A 24,163-nucleotide genomic window follows, 5' to 3' on the forward strand; every position below is an offset into this window, starting at 1 on the left:
CACATACGTTAGGCCAACATGCGCATAAACACGTGTATCGGATTCCTCCCACCCAGAGTGAGCTCCACACGGTGGATGAAAGTTTCGGGTTGTTTCTACCCAAAGACTGTTTGTGTTTTGGGGGTTTGTCTGCCTGCGGTAGCTGAGATCATAAAACCTGTTAGAGCTTAACAACAACACCACTGTTTGGTCAGCTCATTTCACTTCCCGTGGGTCTTTCTCCTCCATGTTTTGGCCATTTTATACAAGTTTTTACAACCTTGGTGTTATTTTTATAGTTTTGGCCATCATTATGGATATTATAACTATTTATTCAACAGATACAAGGTCACAGAGACTCTGAGTAATGCAGTTTTACCATGAGGCATTGCAAACATGAACCAAATGTGTCTTTAGTAAGTGCAATTCCAAATGTTGCAAAAAAAGTAGATCCTATCACGTTTAACGCTTATCAGCAAAAATGTGTTTTTCAAAAATACTTCAGATATGAAATCTGTTTAGGTTCTTAAAAATACTTTACAGCTGGATTCCTACATTGTGATCTTAAATGCAAACCACTCCCTGTCCCCATATCTTTCAGCGGGTCACTCGTTGCTTCTCTTCCCACGGCACATCTTCCCCCCCGATCTTGACTCAGTGGAAATCTTTTTTTAGTACAGTCTCTTATTGTTTATGTAGCTTTGACAGTTGTTATTTTGGTTGTAACCTCACATGACGGGAGTGGGTTTATACGTATACCACGCTCAGTGAATGGGGAGGGACAGAAATCTGGACCCTCAACACATCTAGCATGTTTGGATGTTTTTCATATTTCGTTGGTTGTTTATAAGTCTGTGGTTGTGATGCTGTGGGTCGTGGCAGACGTCAGCACAACAACAACAACCACCGCTCTCTTTCCTCTGTCTCGCTCTCTCTCTCTCTCTCTCTCTCTCTTTCCTCTTTCCGTCTATGCACCTATGCTTATTGATCACTTTTTTCCCTTCCTTACAAACATGCTTCTTTCTTTCCCTCTTTTTATCTCTTTCAGTGTCTCCTTCATTGATCAGTCTTTCACCACAAACTGAGACAGTTCTCAGATGGTTTGGACACCAGTTCCTAATTTTCCATTACAAAGACACACTCTGTCTGCATGTGTGAAGTTTAGCGTTTGTATTGGTGATGGCATTAAAGGTTGAGGTTGAGCATATTGTGCTTTGAGTCATTATTTTTGTCTACTACAAAGGCATTGATGCAAGGGTTTACATACATATTAATGTGAGCGTGCATGGCTGTGTGCATGGCGTGTGTGCGCGGCCTGTTCAGTTTAGTTTGCCAGCGGCGCTTTGGTTGGGAGTCGGGGCCAGTGGTTTAAGGGAATTGCAGATAGTCGTAAATAGCGCAGTGTGGGTTTTTCATTCCTGCTGTCTCTCCCTATCTGACTTCGGCAGAGACAAAAGTTGGAGATTTATTTCTGGCACTGCTGTCTGCTGTTTTTGTTGTCCTGTGTTGAGAACATGTTGTCTTAACAAAAATCATCTCGTGTAGCGGGAGATTTGGTGTCTTTCAGCCCGAAGGCTGTTTCCTTAAAAACTGATTGAAAACAGGTCTTCAAGAAACTGTATTTCTATTTTCAGAACACCTGTGTTTACTCATTAATTGTTTTTTCTTCTCATTTAAATTGATAAAATCTCAAATTGAAGCTATTTAGAGCATGGAATGTTAATCAAATGAATATCATGAATGATAAACCACCAATCAATATGCATTCGGTGTTTTAATTCATGAAATTCAAGCTTCCAAATAGACTTTCAATGTGTATCCATTTGCTGAGATCACAATTTGATCATTGGCATCATTGTAATGTAATTCAGAAAACCTTTGACAAGTCTTTTTTACATTTGTTTGGTGGGGCATTTACAAAGTTAGACAATATTAGAGTCAATCAGCAGATTATTTATTGGTAACTGTTTTGATAATCAATTTTAAAATACATTTTTAAGAGAGAAAGCCAAATATTGAATAGTTCAAGCTTCTAAATTGTGAGAATTTGCTGCTTTTCTTTGTCTTATGTGACGGTAAATTGAATATCTTTAGCTTTTGCAGTGTTGGTTGAACGTCTAAAGACACCACCTTGGGCTGTAGGTAATTGTGAAATTCTGACATTTCATGGATCAAACAATTAATTGATTAATAAAGAAAATAATCAGCAAATTATTTGATAATAAAAAGTTGTTAGTTGCAGCCCTAGACAGTATGCTAACATACAATACCATACCTTGACAAAACCTCAACTGTTTGCAGGACTTTGTGTCTTTTGTATTGCTGCTCTGGACAATTGTAGCAAATATTTTTCTCCAGCTAAATAAAATTAAAGCTACATAAAAGTAACAAACTGCTGATTTGGGAAAATAGAGACTGTCCTCTCAAGAAAAATGAGTGTATCAGTCATTTCAGTAAATACCCCAAAACAGCAAAACCCCCTCCAGTTCTAGTTCTGTTAATTTCTCATTTCTTACCGAAAGTCAATGTGGGATACTTTTGACCGAAACCACGGTTGCTCCCTAAGCTTAATCCTAACCATAACCTTAACAAAGAAGTAATTTTAACTCAAACCACAATATTTTCCCAACCATAACCAAGTCATAATTGTGCCTAAATATAACCAAATCTTAACAATAGCTGTTTAAAATCAGTAAACAGATTTATTTTTGGAACAGCTGTCAGATCAGAAGACACTTATATGCATGCACCAACAATGTTTCGTATTGTTTTGGAAAAAATGTTGGACAAAAAAAACCCCTAACAACTCATCAAGTAAAACAAAAAAAATATTATGCATTTACCTCATCCTGATCATTATCATAACAGGAAGAATCACAGCATTATACTACTGTAAGTTTTTTGTCCTTTACAATATTTAAAATGAGGGTAAGGGTTTTAGTAATGCTGTTTATGTGACCTTAGTAATGAAGCGGTCAGTGTAGGAAATCCATTAGTGACCTTTAAAATCTTGAAGAGGTGGAGAGGTCAAACTGTCTGACCTCACACCAGAAGTTACGTGTATACATGTGTGTGTCTCTGCTTTGCCCTCTCCTGAAATATGAAGCCTACTAAAAGAGTTCAAGAGATGAATACATGTTTTATTGCCTGATACTGGCAACTGAGGGACTGAAATACGGCCTCAAAATACTTTATTTTATTTTTATGTGTTTGGAAGCGTGTGTGAGAAAGAGAGTTATAATAGAAACTGATGTGTCAATAAACTGAGAGAAGAGGTAAACATACAGTAAGATGATACTGGTACAGAGATTTATCTGCTCCATTAACTAATAGTGACACTCGAAACCAGTTTTCAGGTGATCTTTTGGTGTCTTACAGTGAAGCGGTGTGAACACTTCGATCTCAGCATGGTGCACACTACTGAGATCGAAGCCGTTTGTTTTGGTTGCAACGTGGCTGCTTTTTTCCATGTGCAAATTTGGCAAATCTTGATACAATTTTCTCCCCTGTTTGCATGATAACACACACACACAATGCGAGTGCTCGCAGCTGTATCGGTTTGAGTACCGGCATGAAACAGCTGGGCGGTGTTGTTTTTGACTCGTGCTGTCCTGAAGATTAACAGCGTTCCTTCAGTCAACAGACAGTCGAAGAGATTGATGGCTGTTTTCCTGGTGGCTCGCTGTGTTTTCAAGACCCTCGTGTTGTTTCTGAGTGGACTGATGGGCTGGCTGGCTGGCTGCTGTGTGGGGTTTTGTATGAGCGTGTGTGTGTGTGTGTGTACAAGAGAGAGAAAGGAAGAATGATAGGTAGAAAAACAAAGGCAGGGAAAGTCTGTGAATGACAGGTGCCACCACTGTGTGTGTGTTCCCAATTGTTTGCATACTTATAAAGATCATTTAGCCTTTTTCTTAATTTAGCAAAAATGCAAAAAAAAAAAATGCTGTTTTCAGCTTCTCAAATGTGATAATTTCATGCTTTTTGGGTTTTGGACTGTTGTACAGACAAAACAAAACATCTGAAGCTGTCACTTTTGTCATTTTTTCATTCTTTTCTGACATTTTATAGACCGAACAATTAATCGATTAATGAAGAACGTCATTGGCAGATCAGTCAATAATGAAAATAATTGTTAGTTGCAGTCCTACACACTTATAAGGTCAAACTATAATATGAAGTTAAAAGTTGACTACATCATGATTAGTGCTGCAATTAATCTGTCAATTACTTTTCTTTAATCAATGAATTAGTCTATAAAATGTCAGAAAACAATCCCCGAGCCCAAGGTGGCATCTTCAAATTGCTTGTTTTGTCTGACCAACAATCTAAAACTACAGACATTCAATTTACAATTATATAAAGCCAAGAAAAACAACAAATCATCACATTAGAGAAGCTGGAAATTTGTCATTTTTGCTAGATTAATGATGATTAATCAATTATCAGAATTGTTGGCAGTTCATTTTTTTGTGAACTGACTATTCATAGACTATAACCGACCCTTTATTTTATGGATTAATTCTTTCAATTTTCATTCATTTGTCATCAGTAATGGTGTGAAAATTTGGTGTGTGTGTGTGCGTGTGTGTGTCTTTTTAACAAGGGTGTGTTGGTTGGGACTCATGTACAGCTTGTTCAGGGTGTAGTGAGGCAGGATAGAGTGGGGGGTTTGAGAAGTTGACATTTCAATCACCACAATCCCCAGTACGCACACACATTAATACACACACACACACACACACACCCACACACACACATACACACACTAACACAGACCTCCAGCCATTTGGTTTGAGGCTGATTCCCTTTGACAGCCTAAATATTTGGCTGCGTCCGGGCACCAAGGTAAATGCACCCCGCAAGAATGTTTTTACAGGGCAAGAGAGAGAGAGAGAGAGAGAGAGAGAGAGAGAGAGAGAGAGAGAGAGGGAGAGAGAGAGAGAGAGAGAGAGACGGGGTGGGAGAGGAGAGAGAGGTTTTGGACGGAGATGAAGAGAGAGAACACACAGAAACAAAGTAGCAGAACTGTATTCACGGCTTCATATAAATGTGGTTTGTGTGTTTGCCGCCGGGCTCAGAGCAGTCAGTGTGATCTACGTTGATCAAATGTTCACTTTCATTTAAGAGAAAGGGGGTCACACTCTACAGCGAGGACACTGAGCGTGATTTTTTACAAAGAAAACAAAATCAGTGTAGCGCTGACTATAAGCTGATTAATCCATTAGTTGATAACAAATCTGGTAATTAAATAATCTTTTAACTTTGACTTTATGGTCTCCAAAAGGGAAATTTGTCCTACAGCAGGTGAAATGTAAAATACCCATAGATTGACATCAGATAAGGGTTAAAAATAATGATTAATTTCATTATTGATTAATCTGTTGATATTTACTTAATTCATCGATTAATCGTTTCGTCTATAAAACATCAGAAAACAATAAAAAATGACAATCACAACATCCTAGAGCACAAAGTGACATCATCCAATGTCTTGTTTTGTCCAGAACAGTCCAAAACCTCAAAACATTTAATTTACAATAATGTAAGACCAAGAAAAGCAGAAAATTCTCAATTCTTAGAACCCAGAACCATCAAATGATGGTGTTTTTGCTTGAAATATTACTTAAGTGATAAATTGATTATTACAATTGTCACCGATTAATTTCCTGTTGAAAAAAAAGATAAGCTGATACATAATGATCAGTTTGATTGGATGACGAGGGATAACTTGGCCTTTTAAAAGTCATTTATCAAGTGAAAAATGCCAAACATTCACTGGTTTTAGCTTAAATGAGAAGATGTGTTACATTTCTCTTATTTATCATTGCAAGTTGATTATCTTTAGGTTTTTAAACGGTCCAAAAAGCAATTCTGGGACATTACTGTGAGCTCTGGGATGTGGTAATACTGTCCTCTGACATTTTATAGATGAAAAGACTAATTGAATAATCTGAATAATAAGAAAAGTAGTCGGCTGAGTAATCAATGGAAATAATAAAATTAGTTGCAGCTCTACATCAGTGCCATGTCTGTTTCAGAATAAACCCTAATTTAAATATTTCCTGTCTAATGAAAACCATTTTTTTCATGCTCATTTTGAAGAAAAAGAAAGTCTCTGTATGCACACAGACTTCAGCTGTCTGGCTCTGTGAGAGATTTGTTCATGTCAACATTCATTGATTGAACTGTTCTAGATCAAAAGGAATAGGATATACTGTATCAATTATATCAGAGGATGGATTTTCTTTTTCAAAAAGAGGAGGGAAAAACAATTTTTGGTCATCATTATATTCAATGATGTAGTCATGGGGATTTTTCTCTGTGTGACTTGGCGAGGAAATCACCCTCTTTCTTTATTTCTTTTTCTCTCTTTCTGTTTCTCTCCCGTGTATGAAATCTAGGCCCCGTATTTCCTTTTCTTTTGTCTCATATTGGAAAATTAATAAAGCTATCTTCAAAGGTCCACTTTGAGCTCTGCAGAGGCAGCAGTAATCCACGATGATGAAGCATTTAAACACACACACACACACACACATGCTAACGTATATATGGAAGGACGCATACATGTACATACAGACACACAGAGAAAAGGCCTAATCTTGTACAGGTGTATACACACTTACATGCACGAAAAACACACACACGCAGCGAGGAGGTCATTAGTGACCCGAGGAATGCAGGGGTCAAATCTTAAAAGACCTGGCTGATAGAGGGGATGTATAGGATCAAAGGAGAGAGGGAGAAAGGGAGGGAGAGATGGATGGAAGGAGGGATCGGAGGAGAGGGAGGGAGGGAATGTACAGGATCAAAGGGGAGAGGAAGGGAGGGATGAATGATAGGAGAGAGTGAGAGTGGAGGTTTAGGCAAAAGGGGGAGGAAAGTAAAAGAAAATCCGCTCAGGGAGTTGGAAGGAGGGAACGGAGGAGCGAAAAGGGGGAGACGGGGGAGGAAAAAAAAAAGAGTTAGATGAGGCAGGATAGAGGGACAAAGTGTAGAAACAATACAGATAACTCAAACTGACAGGTGTGTGTGTGTCTGTGTTTAAATGGTGGGTTTTCAGCCAGAAAGTGAAAGCTCACTTGTGCAGTGGTGAAAGATTTATGTGTGTGTGTCCATGTGAATGGGGAGTGTCAGTGAATACCTGCTGAATGAAACTACTTTTAGCATACTTTTTTGTACACCCATTAGATACTCAAGTCATTTCTTTACAAATGTATTTAGATTAAAGGAAAAATGTCCACAATTAGCAACATTTTTTATCACCAAAAGTAAAATTCCTGCATCGCAGTGTGGAAAAAAAATGTTCACTGAAGATAAACAACTAAGAGCTAAAAAAGCCAAGGTTCTTCTGCTTCAGTTATATTAAGAGAGTATTAAACCAGAAATGTTTTTTGAATTTCAAATACCCACCAGCTGCAGGTTTCAAAGGTGGCTCTTAAAATTTTGGAGCTTACTTCTTTGCGGGGATGGCTTCTGTTGGCAGCTTGGATTCATAGCAGTTCCAATGGATCCAATGTTAACTCAGAATTGGCCAAAAATAGTGTCCAAATCTTCAAATCTTATTAACAGAACAATGATTTCCAAAATGACAACTAGCGCACTTTCTAGAGGGCCTGAATTTAACGATTGAGACCATAATGATTGATAATGACTATAAAGAAAAGTGATTGAGTTAGTATTTCCAGAGGGAAGTTTATGCTTTTTGAATGGAGTCAATTGGCGCCAGGGATTTTTTGGAGCCACCGTCTAGTGGCCATCTGTGGCATTGCACTTTAAGGTACCTGCGCATTGGCTTCGGCCTCAAGCTGTGGTAGCTGCTGCTTAGAAATAGCATATATAGCACATAATGATTTACTGGCGAAGTGAAGATTATTTGGAACAAAGTGAATATACAGTTAAATGATGGAGAAGTGGATCATTCCGCTGGAAATGTTTGAGAAGGGCTGCTGTTTTAATTCATTTTAATGACTGCAAATCCAAGCTGATTACGGCGGCTGTCCTTCAGTTTTCAGTGAAATATTCAGTCAAGAAATAGAAGAACACAAATTCGATTGAGGGTCTCAATGCAGTAAACCAGAAATTACCATTAGCCTTCGCTAGCGGGTTTAGCATTAATGGTCTCAATAAAATTACCATCTTATACCTACTTGTCTGACCAACTGGAGCGTATGCTATTAACCACATCTGTCAAAAACATCTATCCATCCCACCACAATCCATACCAGATGGTGTCAGTAAAACATACAACTAAAAGAGAAGGAAAAGGATGAAGAAATTAAAGCATTTTGCAGTGGTTTATAATCTCAGGGTGAATGGCAAACTGTAGGAAAATGGTGCGTGAAATTCTGTTTTCAAATTTCTATGGGTATGTGTGGACACAGCCAAAGCTGCTGAATAGGAAACAAGTGAAAGTGATACCTTTTGAAGTCAAACATTGACGAGGAAGAGAGTTGACTTTTATTGGCCTCTGAGAAAAAGCTATGTAAAAGCCTCTTTTTGAATTCATTACATTTTTGTGCACTCATTCAATATTTACCGGATCCTGTGTTTGTTATAGTCAGCCTAAAGTCTTACACTAAATCAGGTGTGTATCTGTATCTGCTCCCTTTATGTGAAAACTTTGCCTCACCTTTCCTGGAAGATAAAACTAAGGACAGGTTACTGTTACTGTAAAAGAAAACAATGCAGTCAGATGACCAGGTGTCGGTGTGTAAACGTAGGATTACCTGAGGACGACACTTCTGATAAAGAAATCTCAGAGTCACTGCTCTGTAAAATCGGGGCTGTGCTTTTGCGCTCCTGATAGGACCGACTAACATTTCACTGATAACATCACTCAAAAGTAACTCAGAATCTCTATCTCTGTCTATTTCTGTCTGCCTTCATCTCTCTTCTCCTCCTCTTGAGATTCCACCGATAGCGTCGGCACTGACAGTCCATTTCTCTTCCGTGTTTCTATTGATTCGACTCTCTTGTTTCTTTCTCCACTCATTTCTGGTTAAAAATCATAGACTATTCTCCTCTCTGTCTCTTGCCTCTCTCTCTCTCTCTCTGTGTTTATGTGTGTGTGTGTGTGTATGAGAGAGAGTATTACTCTGATAACATCACAGAGTCAGGAGGAAACAGAGGAGCTGTTGGAAGTCTTTATTTGTACTTGGGAGATGGCCAAGGCTCATTCAGTTGGCTGCAAGTGCTGTGTGCGTGTGTGTATGTGTGTGTGTGTGTGTGTGTGTGTGTGTGTGTGTGTGTGGTGTGGGGGGGGGCAGTGTGTGTGTGTGTGTGTGGCTGTGTGTCTCTGAGCACATGGTTTGTCAACATTGTGGACAAGCTACTTTTGAAACACTTGTTTCAACCCAGAGACATGCTTTTCTGCTCACACACACAATCAGTCAGAAAAAAAAAAACAATGAAGAAAACACACATAAGCAGAATAGTCATTGCATGCAGGCACACACATGCTGCTCTTTAGCTTGTTATTAAAACTGAATTGGAGATTGAGTTATTGAACTATCCAGTGCCAGCATTTGAAATCAGAATAACTTCAATTAGCCAGAGGCTTTGCCATACAAGGAGTTTATCATGGTGTTTACATGCTGTTCACATTACACCAGATTCAGTGTGACAGGACCTCACATAGAGTTTAACAGCTGTAGTTCACACTATACATTTATATACAGAACAAATGTGTTAATGACACACTGTTGCTTAAATACCTCAGGTTATCTTATCTTTACTTGTTATGTTTATGATGATTATGGTGGCAGTGTTAAGGTTGAAATACACCGAATTGAAATTGAAGTATAGCACTGCAAGCTGCTAGCTGTTGTGCTGTCATCATGTCCTGCTGTTGAAAGTGCTCTTTCTCCTCACTGGAGCTGTCAGATTTAAAGCAAAGTAATTTGAATGAATTTGAACTCAAACATGAATAGCTAAAAAAAAATTCATCCCTGTTATGCCGGGATCAGACTACACAATAAAGGTCCGACCTGACAGACGAGGGGCGTCGGGAACGGAAAAGATTGTCAGATGTGACGGTTGCTTGTTTCATCCTGTGAAGTTTGTCATAGTGGGAGACAACAGATGCCTCACGATGTCCTGATCAAAAGACTAGCATGTTTGACAGCTCCTACAAAGTGTTCTGTGACACTGAAAGCACAAGAGAGCACAGAACACTTTCATGCACACAACTGTAAACATTGCAAAGTGAAAGAGGAATGACGTTATTAGTGCTGCCTTCTTCTCGATCACCTATGTATCTCCTGCAGGTTGTGAAAGACAGCAAGCAGTGATTGGGTAAACGTGTGTTCTCCTATATCTCTCAGCCAAGTCATGGCAAGAATTTATGCCTCAATTATCACCTAATCTGACACAGTGACCACCTTGAAAGACAAACATATTGCATAATTCAATCCTGACATTAGCCAGTTAATAAAGTCTTTAGTGGTGGCTCCCAAAATTATACTTTAACACATACTTCCCAGATGCTGTGGTGTTATGATTATCTGTTTCACACAGTTCACTATTTTTTTCTTTTGCATTACTGTGGTTGTTATGTAGGGTGTGTATATAGTGCTTTACTGGAACTGTGTGAAACAGGTTGAAATTTCTCACTTCTAATGATGCCACTGCTGGCAGGTTGACAGTTGGCTCCAGTGCTTGCAGTTTTTCCACTCAATTTGAAACAAAATTACTGCCATCTTTCCTTGTAATTACAGTTCTCAACAGACTAATGATTTTTATGACTGTTGGAAAGCGATCCACCATTTCATAAATGCAATTAATGTAACCACTCCTCAAAGATGCTCCGCTAAGCAAGCTTGCCACTTTTCTTGCAAATCCTAAGCCAAGCCAACACACTCCGGAGCGAGAGTTTTTTCAGCCGAGACCGCTGAACACTCCAAATCTCCACATGTGGGAATCTGAGTGTGATGATATTTGCTCTGGATGCACACACCCACCCCACTCCATCTCAACAAGAGGGAACATTTCCATGACAAAGGACAATTATTGACTTTCATTGGCTCAGCTTGCTTTGATATCAGCAAGGGGTGTGTCTGCGTGTCTGTGTGTGCATGCTGGAGGGGGCGGGATAGGGGGCAGCAGTGGAGGAGAAGAAGAAACAGGGGGACCTGATGAAAGGAGCCGAGTGGGAAAATGCACCCACTGACCCACAGTGCACTAACAGAAGAGGAGGATCACAGCAGAGAGAAAGAAATCATTCGTTAAGGTTTTCTTTCTTCCACTTCTTCCCTCTGCTTCTGTTTTCTGTATCTTTCCTCACTTTCTCGTTTGTGTTTTCCTCCTGTCTATCTCTTTCCTCCCCTAAACCTCCCCCCTTTTTTAAAAACTCTCTTTCTTTTTATCTGGCTATGACTGATCCTCCCCTCTACCCCCCCGCCCTCCTCCTCTCCCTCCTTCTCCCTTCACAGCCATAATTTAAGGGGCTGAAAGGCACGGCGAGCGGAGAAAGAGGAGAAGAGAGAGCTGAGAAAAAGGGGAGACCCTGCAGATGAGGGCCTTCCTTCACGGACGTGGCACAGATGTGAGGGTGTTTTTGTGAAATGAGTCGGGGAGGGGCGGCGATAGGCTAATTTGCGTGGCATAAAGACGGGGCCCTTTTCATATGCAGAGCGCCACTTTGATGCGCGGCCGATGAAAGCTGGAGAGAGCGCAAAGGAGAGGAGAAGAGAGGGTGACGGAGGGGTTCTTTGTCCCCTGACAAGAAGGCATCTGCTCCACGCTGCCCTCCTCTCCTCCTCTCCTCTGCTATACCGAGGCTCCCACAATGGGCCAGCCGAGAGGGAAAAGTGTCATCAGAGCACCTTAGAAAACAGAACATGAAAACAGCCGCTTGGGTTGGCCTGATTGGCGTACGGGTATGCATATCAATAAAGAATTAATTTGACACAAGACCTAGAAGGGAGTACGAGTGAACACACACACACATAGACAAATGCGCACACAGATGCACACTGAATTGTTAAAACATGCAGACATACTTTAGGCAGATTTACATAGTTCCACAGCTGACAAAACACATCTTCACTTCGATGGATTGGTCCTGCTGAGAAACAAATAAACCATACAAACTTTTTGCAGTGTGAGTGTGAGTTGTGCATGTGTTTGTGTCATGTGCTGAGAGGTGAGTGGCAGTGTTTCCATGTGTGCATGTCTTAGTCTCACTGTGCGCGCAGACCCTAGGACCCTCAGAGTGTGTGTGTTTATGTGTATTTCTGTGTGCATGTATGCATATGTGTGTCCTCGCGGTGCTGATCATAGGCGGCAGGCTCACCAGGGCCCTCTCACCAAACACTGGCCAATTTCACGCTCGCACAAAAGCTGAATCTCTGCAGCACAGCCGAGAGGCTTTGGCAGGAAAAACCTCAAACTGTCTCCTTTGCTTTAATAGTTAGCTCAGTAAATCTAAATCATTTTAACTACATTTTGGAGTTTTTATCCAAATCACATCTGTATTTCTCTCTCTCAAAAAGCTGTAATGAAAAGATATAATGAAATCAAAATGATCAAAGATGTATCTTTGTGTGAATTTTCCAGCAATTTAAATATTCTTGCTTAATCCTAATGTATCAGTTTTTGTGTGTTTACTGCTAGCAGCATGGCTCTAGGGATGGTGATGCCAATCTTTCAGGTTGTTGGCACTGAAATATCACAGCCCTGTCATGGATCCCCATGAAATTTTGTGCAGACATTCATGCTTCCTAGTGCATAAATCCTTATGACTGTGATCCTCAGACTTTTCATCTAGCGCCACCAGCAGGTCAAACATTTCACTTCACTTAAATATTTCCACATCTACTGGATGGATTGGCAAGATCTGGCGCTGATATTCATGGTTCCCAGACGATGTATCCCAATGACTTTGATTATCTCCAGACTTTTCATGCAGCGCCAACATGAGGCTCATAGTTGTGGTTTTGAGCGATATGTGTTGACTATTGAATGGATTACCATGAAATTTGTTGCAGACGTCCATGGTCCCCTCAGGGAAGCCAGTGAAACTAATGACATTCCCATCAGCCTCAGCTGTGGTTTGTGTTTAGTGTTGTTAGTACGCTAATATTTGTCAAGATGCTGAACTTGGTATACATTATACCCGCTAAACATCAGCATGCAAGCATTGTCATTGTGAGCAAGTTAGCATGCTGAGGTTAGCATTTAGCTGTGGCTTTAAGCTAATTGATGACTCAACTTTCCACTACTTCTGGTGCTGCAGCCTATTTTTATCCACCCACATTCTTGTTTGCTGTCACTTAATGTCACAGCCTTCATTTATAACTTCTCATCAGACCTGGAAATATGAGCAACATAACTTCCTTGAAATTGAGTGAACATGTTCATATTTTACAGTTTTAAGTAGTGACAAATGTAGATCTGAATGTGTAATCATGAGCAAACACTTGTTGAATCAGTATGAGTATGATGTTTAGGTGGCCAGAGAGCATATGGGTGTTCCATCAGGGTAAAAAACTGGTCAATAATGGGTCATCATTTTTTCATTCCAGGTGATCTTTGCCCTGAACCAGACGTTGTTACAGCAGGAGTCTTTAAGGGCAGGAAGCCTACAGGTCCCATACACGACTGAAGACCTCATCAGACACTACAACTGTGGAGATCTCAACTCCATCATCTTCAATCATGACACCTCACAGGTCAGTCCCTCCAAATGTCTGATGGTCTTGTCTTGTCTTGTCTTGTCTTGTCTTGTCTTGTCTTATCTTATCTTATCTTATCTTATCTTATCTTACGTAGCAGTAGACTTAAACTACTTTCCTACTAGTTAATAAGCCAAGAGTCATTTTGACCCCTTGACCTTTTGGAGTGTCCCAGTGACACGACCCTTGACCCTTTACGTTCACCCTTACCCCTCTGACGGACCTTCCATCCCCCACCTACCCCCCACCCCCCAAGTGCTTTATACTATTCCCAATTTGGCTCTTTTGTTTTCCCTCTGCTCATTTCTTCTTCATCATTTGCCTGTTTTTCCCAGTTTGGGGTTCTATTAATCTCAGTGCCCTAATACACCCTATACCTCCATTTTCTCTACCCAAGGTTCTCTCTTCCCTCTAAATTCTTCCTTCTATGTCCATCTCTCTTACTTGCATCTACCTTCTCAAGCTCTTTGCTTCCCATATCTGCCTCTTGATATTTTTCTGCCTAGCAATCCCTGGGAACCTGCATTAGTCCAAACATTTCGTCTTTTGACATTTTTAAAATGTGTTTCATTGTAATTTGCATAAAATTGCATAAAATTGCATTGCATTAAATTTGTGCAAATTTTGAGTAGTTAGAATTTATGTTTTTTTTTCTGTACAACCGAAATGAAAGCTTTTCAAAAGACAAATCAGATGAAATCTCCCCTACCTTTTCTCCTCAACACCTTTTGTGGCTCGACCGTCACCTTTTCAACTCTAGGTCCCAAACTTCAATAATGTGACATTGCCACCCAGTGAGCAGGTGACCGCCCAGGAAATAGATAGCTACTTCCGACAGGAACTGATCTACAAGAGGAATGAAAGGATGGGCAAGAGGGTCAAGGCCCTGCTAGAAGAACACCCTGATAAGAGCTTCTTCTTCGCCTTTGGAGCAGGTTGGTGTTCTATGATTGGTATAAACGATTAATCAATAAAGAAGGTATGGAATAAAAGGATATAATTTATCTGTCCATTTGCAAAGTTGGTGTTGGTTAACTTTGCTGGTGTCAATATGTTGTGTCTTCCCTTCTTTTTATAGTCTTTCAGCTACCCGTCATGTGCAAACTATAACATTTTTTGCCTACTGCTACACCAGGTCAAAATTCAGTCAAAAATATACTCGGATTTCCCAATTTTCAATTTAATGTGTCTGTGACACTTAAGCATCAACTCCACAGTTGCTAGTGTTTCGAGATAAAATGTCAGACAAAAAGATAACATTTAGGTCTTTACTAGTCTCTGCTCACTCAGATTACTCAAATTACTTTTATCCGTACAACAAAATGAATTAAATTCCTCTCTTTGTTAGCAGAGCACTTCAGCAAAGAAGTCTGTGCAGCTTAACAAACTCATGTAGAGAGAGTGAAAACAAAGACAACTTAAGAAAGTGGGGATAGAAATCCCAGCTGAACAGAGAAGTGCAACTCACTGATTAGCTTCCTCTTTCTAATCTGCAAGTCTGTACAGATCCTTTCAGATATATACATTTAGGAAATTTACATGTAGCTGTTATGAAGCTGCTGTTAGATCAGGACTGTAATATAGATTGCACTGAATCCAGGTAACCTGGTGTTGAAATCCAGGTCTGCAACTGATAAGTGGCCTAGCAGACTAAACCACTGATCTACAGCTGATGGTCTTTATCAGTTTAGGGCCCAAATAAAACAGAGTTGTGTTGGGTCTCTCTCTAAAGCGGATGCTCAATAAAACATCCCTTTATCAGTTCAGGACCGACCAGAAACTGGCACATGGCCTGTTTGAATTCCTTCACAGTTTTAGAAATGTCAGTTTAATACTTTGAATTCCTCTGTAACTATGCGGCAACCTCATAAGTGCACCCCCAGCCCCCACCCCCATTAAGAGACATGATTTAAAACAGGGAGGATAAGGAGAAAAGATCAGCAGAGCAGATCCGTCAACAAACACTTAACCATGGATGCCTCTGTGTATGTATTCATGTTTCTTGGCTGGGCGATGTATATCTAAGGTAGACAGCCTTTGTCCTGTTGGAGTTTGTTTGGCCTCTGGTTGTTCATTCAAAGCATTGTTCACACCTAATAAAGAAGAAGAGGCCGTATTGTAATCATTTACACAGGCAGGTTTTTGGTCTCGATAAAGTGAAATGCTCATTTTTTTTATATCACTGTCATGCCAAACAACTTTCCACCTGAGACACCATCATGCATACAAAACCAAAAGAAAATTATCAACCATAACACTACAAATTGACATTCCAGAAACGTGTTTATGTGCAAAAAAAAAAAATAATGGAAATGCTACAAGCATAATGTGTAAATGACATCTGCAAGTTAATTACAATTTCTCTGAATAAGTAGTTTTGGTAATTATTGCCAAATGTCTAAAACTTTATTTTATTTTGTTTCTAGCAGTTTCTAGTACCTGTATCAGGAAACAGGCATTCAATAAGAAATTATTTTACAAAAGAACATGTACAGAAATCCAGTATTTTTCATTCATTCATTTATTTGTATTAATGTGTTGTAAATATTTTTATTGACTTACTCTCATACTCATACTCTCATACTTAAACACTTTACACTACAAAATTACAAAGTGGAGTGCTTCATTTGATGCAATATATAAAAGATACAAAATAGTAAAATTTGTAGTTCATCACAAAAATTCAGAACCTCAGACTGAAATATGTTAACTTTTAAATTTACTAAGTGGATTTATATTCACTGAAACCATAAAAGCCTTGACAAAGTGTATATTTTTACAGAGAAGGGAATTTAAAGGTATACTATGCAGGATTTCTCGGTTGGTGTTTGTAAACACAATATTCAAAGTTGGCCCCTCCTCCCTGACTCGACCAGAAGGGGGGAGAGAGAGAGAGAGCAGCAGCGGTCAAGCGAACTAGAGAGTGAATGAAGAGAGTGAGCAGCACTGGCGAGAAGAAGCCATGAATCAGATAAATAAGATGTTATTTTCTGATTGTTTCACAGCAGTTATGTTCTTAAGTACAAATAAACACACCTACACATCCGCACAACCATGCAGAAAGTCGCCACATTGCCGGATTTTGTGTGAATACAGAGCTTCATCCTGTCCGCTGTGGCCTCTCTGCTCTGTGTGTGTGTAGCTCAGCCGCACCCTCAGTCAAGCAGACACACAAACCCGCAGCTCTTTATACATCCATGACACAGAGACAGAGAGCAGAGTGGAGCAGAGGAGAGAGACAGAGACAGCAATGTAACCTGGTTGGTACGCTACGAGTCCCGACCATACCTGTGTGCTGTTATTGGCTGGGGGCTACACACCTACTACCCAAAGGTTGACACCCAGAAACTTCCCGAACACAGGAAAATAAAAAAGAAAATAAGAGAGTACAGGCAGAGGGCAGAGTGTCTGTAGATAAATACACTGCCACACACTTCTAGTGAGTCATAAGTGATGGTTGAGAGGGATTATTTTTGTATAGTCTATACATTGTTTTTTTTAGGAAAATCCTGCATAGTATGCCTTTCACACTTCGGAAAGATTTTGTTCATAATGGTGCATATATGGAGGAGAGAGGATCAAATTTTAGTGACATCAATTTCATAGTCAGATTTTCCTTAGGATGACATTATCAGAAATGGCTGCAGCCAAAGTATCTTTGGTCCTTTTGCAGCAGAAAAGCAGCAAGCTTTGAAACAAGAAAGGGGGAGAGAGGCCTTCACAGTCTGTTGGTTTCTAAGCTGGCAGGAAACAGCTGAGGAAAAGCAGACACACACACACACATGCACACACTCACACACTGAAGCCCTAACAAGGCGTACATTTCACGACAAGTCCCTAAGGAGGTGCCTTTACAAGGGCTTGGTCTAAAAAGGTGTGTGCGTGTGTGTGTGTGTGTGTGTGTGTGTGTGAGAGCTGGTGAGTGAAAGTGATATGTCCAATCAGCCCAGAAGCACTACTCTTAGACATACGGAGGGCAGGTTGGGTCGGCGTGTACAAGGAACGGGATGGGGCACATTAGGGTGCATGCACATGTGCACGAACACACACACACACACACACATATGCACACATGTAAACACACACATGCCCCAGCCCCCAAGCCATACCCAAGACAGACTGGGGTGAAATGTGTCCTTAATTATCCCTGGAGGGGTCAGAGGACACACACACACATACACACACACACACACACACAGATACACACATATACACACCACAATGGAGGCCATTATGTTGGCATACTCAACTTTCCTGTTACAATCAGCTGTGAGACCAGTCTTATCGCTGACCATCTGATGTCTCAGGACATGAATCAGTACACATTCAGGATATGATTATTGTCTAGTCAGCATTTTGTGTTCGTGTAGGTCTTGTATTTTCTAGCTAATAATGTGCTGAACTGTCAGTGAAGAAAGAATCAGATTTTTTTAACCTTATAATATAATGCTGCAAGCTTAAAATGAATTCTGATTACTTGAAAGTCATCCAGACGTAACTTCAAACTAAATCAGATGGAGAAGAATTAGCTCTGTGTTTTTTGAAAGAGCAACCACATATTTAGCATATTTCTCCTCCCGAGTAATGATCCCATTAGCCTGCAGGGGTTGGCCTGCAGATTCCTGACTGACCTATGTGGAAAATTGTTGAGGGTTTTTCATTTTTTGCCTTCAATAAGTTTTATTGCCACAACAAGTTAACAAAACATGATAATTTATTCCCTGTCAAATTGCCTGGTTGGATGTCGACGCTGCTTTGCCAAAGGAAAGATATCACAAGAGTCGAGCATGAAAGTGTTTGGGTGTTCGGGTGATTCTGGAAGCTTCGCATCTCAGCCTTCATGTTTGTAAGTCAAGAGTGATGATAGAAGGCTTTTAAAAGAGTACTGATAAGGTAAACTCTGTAAACTCTATGCCAAAAAGAACATGATATGATGATGATCCTGAATTATTAGTCTTTTTTTTCAATGAAACACATGTGGCTATTACAGTATTTGGTGCTGCGGTAAAACAAAATGCTCCTGGAAGACAATCCATCAATCTGTATTTTAATAACTTCTTAATGTGATATGAAGCAGAAGTGTTATGAAATCATAATTGAAAGAAGCTGAACTACACGCATAGGCTACAACAAAAAGATGAAACAGTAGTAAGAAAACTGGATAAATGTGCTGTTTCTCATTGTTATCTCTGTCTATTGGAAAGAAATATTTTGTGATTTTTGGGGGTTTTGGAAATTGTTGATGGAGAAAGCATTAATGGTCGACAGTCACACACTGCCAAACCAGAGCTAACGTTGTCTAACCCTAAATGATTTCTCATGTGCTTACAGCACAGACACACACACACACACACACACACACACACACACACACACACACACGCACACACGCTCACAAACACATGCACTAACACGCGTGCACACAGGCATGGCCAAGGATTCATTCTCTCTCTCCTCTCTTATCTTTGCTTTTACATCTATCTGTTTTAACAGTCCATATAGAAAGTAAGAAAAAAACACACAGGAAGAGGAATAGTACACAAGATGTAGTTTATTTGTTAGTTTACATGCTGCTTATTAAAAATGTGTATGTTTTGGTCAGATGTGATCTCTCTCTCTCTTTTGGTAGCTGAAACAAGGCATCAGACAAGGTAAAAACAGCATTAAAAAGTCATGGGTGAAAGAATGAGTAAGCGATGACAAAGCAAAACTAAAAAGAAACTTCATATGGTCCTGTCCTTACTTTATTTTTTGTTACAAAAGAGTGTAAAATAGTGAGACTGACACTGCTGAAACTTCATTCATCTAACCAGAGTGGTGACGAGGCTGTGCCGAATGTGTATTCTGACAATTTGAACTGAGACACTCAGGGCGACCTTATTATTTGCCCTAATGGCATATATCACAGTAATAGTGACAAATATAGTTCAATCTTTAATAAGGATGCAACTAACAATTATTTTTATTATTGATTAATCTATAATTTTTTTTCATGATTAATTGATTAATCATTTGGTCAATAAAACATCAGAAAATGGTGAAAAACAGCCATCACAATATCTTGGATTCCAAGATGACATCTTCAAATGTCTTATTTTGTTCAACCAACAGTCCAAAACCCCCAAATATAAAGTTTACAGTAATGCCAGACCAAGAGAAGCAACAAATTCTCAAATTTAAGAGCATTGTAATTGTAATCAATTAGCTACCAAATTATATACCTCATATAGAAAACTCTTTTCACTCCAAGATTTGAAGATATTGATTCTTTGGTTGTTTGCAGACTCAGCGCAATTGGGCCTGTGACCACTTTTGCATCCTGACTCTTGCTGTCAGAGAAGCTTTGTTTTTCCAGTGATCTGGTCACAGTAGTGGTCAGGAAGTCAACAGTCAAGCAAACAGTAGTGGTCACTGGCCAGCACACAAACGTACACACACACACACACACACACACACACACACGCACACACACACACACACACACACACACACACACACACACACACACACACACACACATCTTTCTCTGTCTGTCTTGCCCCTTCTCTGGACACTTGCTCTAATTCCTGACCCCTCTTTTCACTGTGTATGTCTTCATCTCACCATGTTGTCTTGTCCTGAGACTTTTGAAGACTGCTTTTTTTAGTTTCATTACAGAATGGATCCAGACATGTATAAAGAGAAAAAGAGGGACTGGGAGTTGATAACAACTGCTTACAACAATGTGACATTTATGTAGCACACACCCACGACCACCCAGTAGGTGACATTATGGAGATATTGCAAGATGATTTATGGAATAAGAAAAATGCAACACAAGTTCCTTATCATGCCCGTTCCTTCTTGATTTTATTTAGGATTGTTGCCAAATGCAGAATAGCTTTCAGCTTCTCGGCTCTAAATTAAACAAAAAAAAAGGTCAGTAAGTTAACAGAACCGTTGCCTCAACCTTTTTTGACATCCACATCCAAAATGTTTTGAATAAAAGGACTCTGATAGCAGTTTTGGAATTTGGCAAGCTTTCAGTGATCTGCTTATTTTTGTTCAGCAACATAACTCCAAACTGCTTACACACCAGAGGATATTTCTGACAGATAAAATTTGCCAGTTCTTACACTTTGTCAGGAATCGTTTGAATCTCAGCAAGCCTGCAGTGATTTCAGAGGAGCAACTTAGAGAACGTAACATGAGGGTAGAAATATGAAGGTTTTTCTGGTTTTCCAGTGTATAACTAAACCCCTCCTTTGAGTATTAGGGTATTGTCATGCCTTGCTATACTTTACTGTGCTGTAAGTAAATACCTCCTAGAAATTTGTCTTTTCCCCCCATCTGTTTGTCTGAAATACCACGGCCATCACTCACCATAAATGATGATGTTGAAAAAGCGCCATGTGCTCGGACAGGCATATGGAAGCGGTTATTGCTCCGCTCTATAGGTACAGTAACCCAATCCATGTACACAATCTGAACCCATGTTCCTTTTATAATCTCTGCCATACCATGGCACTCCTGACTTTAATAAAATGATGTGTTTACATATCGCTGAAGGCTGAGGGCTCCGTTTCTGCCGGCTCTTACAAATTCTTGTCTTTTTTTTTTTTTCCATCCACGCATCCATGTTTCAGTCTCGGCCCCAAGCTGCTTAGCACATCATGATTCCCCTCAAACTCCGCTCCAAAACCACAAATTTAAATATTTGCGGCGGTGTAATTGCCAGAGTGGTTGACAAGCTCTAACGGTTACTGTACTTTGAAATGTCTGACTCTTTTCACAGACAATTAAGGTTTGCCTTTGGATCTTTTGCTATTTAGGTTGGTAGGGCCACGCTAAAGTGAATACCCCTTGGTTAGTGAGCTGTTTAATGCGGTGGGTAGACTTTAATGAATGGATGGTTTGGCCTGTGAGCTGTGGCTCATGACAGAGGTTGACATGAACTCATAACTCACACGGAGCACCTTTACTTGTCAGTGTGTGGGTAGCTCTCTGTATTGGAGCGGGGAAATAGTCACTTAATGCACTGTACTTAGTGAATCCAGCGTGTAGTAACAGAGTCAAAGTCATAATAGTAAATACTTAATTCATGTTAAAGGGGGTATTTTGCTAACTGCCTTCTGGTGCAGAGTTATCGTTTGAATCTGATCCTAGTGGCTAGTTGTGGCCCTGAACATATTATGCAAGAGATTAGTATTGTCTGCCATAAAAACCCCCATGAACAAGACAAAAGAACAAAACAAAGAGACAAAAGATCTGTCTTTGATATTGAAATTTATTGCATCAAACAGCAAGTCATTGGCAACCCTTTTAACCAATTTAGTGCAATACTGAAACTGTATTGTGCATTGTCCCTACTGAATGAGCAAAAGAGAAACAAAAATAACCAAAATAAATGTGTTTTTAGTGGACATGGTAAACAGTATTTTAAGTAAAACCACTGAAAAAGTTTAGCTTGTTGTCACAAAATACCCATTTTCGACTGTTTTGTACACATTAAGGGATTATTTTGCAAGCTGTTTTAAGAGATTTCATAACATATATGTCTCTCTAATACATACATACAAACTATATAAACTATGTTTTAACTACTCTTGTGTTTAAACTATGCTTTAACTACTCCTGGGTGCGTAATATTTCAGGCTCAAAGTTATAGCCAATCGACTGGACATTCCTATTCAAACTCCGTCCTAAATCCCCAGGCCAAACCTCATGGTCCAAATCCCTCCAGTGTGTTCTCGCACTGAGCAATACATCACTGTGGTTGCTGCCCTCTTTCACTTTTTTTTTCTTCCCCAGATGGTGTGAAAGTCGAAAATGTGGAGCTTTTTCACAGCACCTCACCCTCATAAACAGCCAGTTTACAACTGTTTGGGGCAGTCGCTGACATGAGTACACACATGTCATACGGCACCAATCCAGACCAGACCTACCACACACTTGGTAGGGAAGCGGGCAGGCAGGGGCGAGACGTCTGCCAAACCTGGATTAAGTCCCGGCTTTAAGTTTGAATGACACCTTTATACTCAAACTACATTTTTATTCTTTTGGTTTACAGTTTTTAAAATTACTTTATGTAGGATTCAATTCTGCCAGAAAAGAATGTTTTACTGTTCTTTTCATATGATTTGCTATTTTTTATGTTTGTTCGGTAGAGCTTCCCCACAAATTTGAGATGAAATTGCCATTCAGATATTGGACTAGTGAACTGTTATTCTATTTTACAAAGAGAGAAAATAATAAAATGTTATAACTCATGTTTTTCATTTTCCATAACATTAACCAAATAGTTTCTCTGTCTAAATCTAACCAAACCTTAAAAGAAGTGGCTTTTAAAGTCACAATCCTTGAGATTTCAGTCCTGTTTGATCATTACTCTCCTCAATGTTTAAAACTGATCCACCACAAATGTGACGTCACGCTAATAATAACAGGCACTTCCAGGTAGATAACTGGTAGTTGATTTGGAGATACGTGAAATCGGCCAACTTGTGTTTTTCTATTCAGTCATTTACCTTTGATAAACCAAATCTACCCAACATCCGCATCTCACCGCTGGTTGGACAAATTGGTGGCTGCCTTTATCACAGTGGGAAGCCACTTCAGTACTGCTTTACTCATTTATACTTATTCATGCTTAATTTAATGACCTTTACTACTTACTACTTATTTACATACGCATCTTTTTATTTTTGCTCTGTGCCATTAAATTGTACGTACGTGATGCAGGGATTGTCTACCCAGAAGTCAAACATTGTGATTGGTTTATAGCCTCCGCAGACGTCTCAGTAGTCTTCATTTTGTCCCTTACCCTGCGCCAAATAATACAGCGTTTGGGCAGTGAACAGCAAACAGTGAAGCAAATATCAATGAGATAAAATTACAAGCAGAAATGTTGGATTACATACACTTTTTCTGTGAATCCCTTGTCAGTGTGAAGGCTATTTGAATCCAGTGTGGTGGAATAGTGGACTCCGTCACTTATGATGAAAACTACTGTATAGAGAGTTAACGGCAGAATGTAATTACATTTAATGGCTTTTGTTGAAAAAATGCAGACTATAAATACTATAAATGACAGGGTTTCAGAAAATCATAGGTATTATAAGTTTAAGACATTTCTGTGGAATTGTGGATCGTTCAACAAAATCATGTTCTGCAAATTGTACTTAAAAACTAACTATTTTTTCTTATAAAGAGTTTCATATGATTTAACACAGTCACAGTGGAACACATTTCATTGTCCTGAACATTAATTTGATCAGTACTGTCTGTGTGGGGCTTCCTCTTGATCCTCCTCCTCTGTAATCATAGTTTACATATTTGCAATCCTGCAAAATGACTCTGATATACATGAAAAATGTTAAACCAGTGTGTGATGTTAAGATGTCAGGGGCTTCTGCAATGCATCATCTGATACATCTCTGTCTCTTCTTAAATGGGAGGATAAACCTGTCAGCCACTCTGGATAACCAACTGGCTGTTAAGCCGCGGATTGAATACCAGCTAAACATATACAT

The 24,163-nt window shown here is 39.6% G+C and overlaps 1 protein-coding gene across 1 annotated transcript in view; it reads left to right on the forward strand.

Moving 5' to 3' along the window:
* trabd2a (TraB domain containing 2A) overlaps positions 1 to 24,163 on the forward strand; it is a 66,680-nt gene that overhangs the window by 15,685 nt on the left and 26,832 nt on the right. The window contains exons 3-4 of the mRNA XM_044333920.1: positions 13,503 to 13,649; positions 14,413 to 14,587. Coding sequence (XP_044189855.1) covers positions 13,503 to 13,649; positions 14,413 to 14,587 — 322 coding nt within the window. The remainder of the gene's footprint in view (positions 1 to 13,502; positions 13,650 to 14,412; positions 14,588 to 24,163) is intronic.

This window comes from Thunnus albacares, chromosome 18, assembly GCF_914725855.1.
Source record: "Thunnus albacares chromosome 18, fThuAlb1.1, whole genome shotgun sequence".
NCBI classification, from domain to species: domain Eukaryota; kingdom Metazoa; phylum Chordata; class Actinopteri; order Scombriformes; family Scombridae; genus Thunnus; species Thunnus albacares.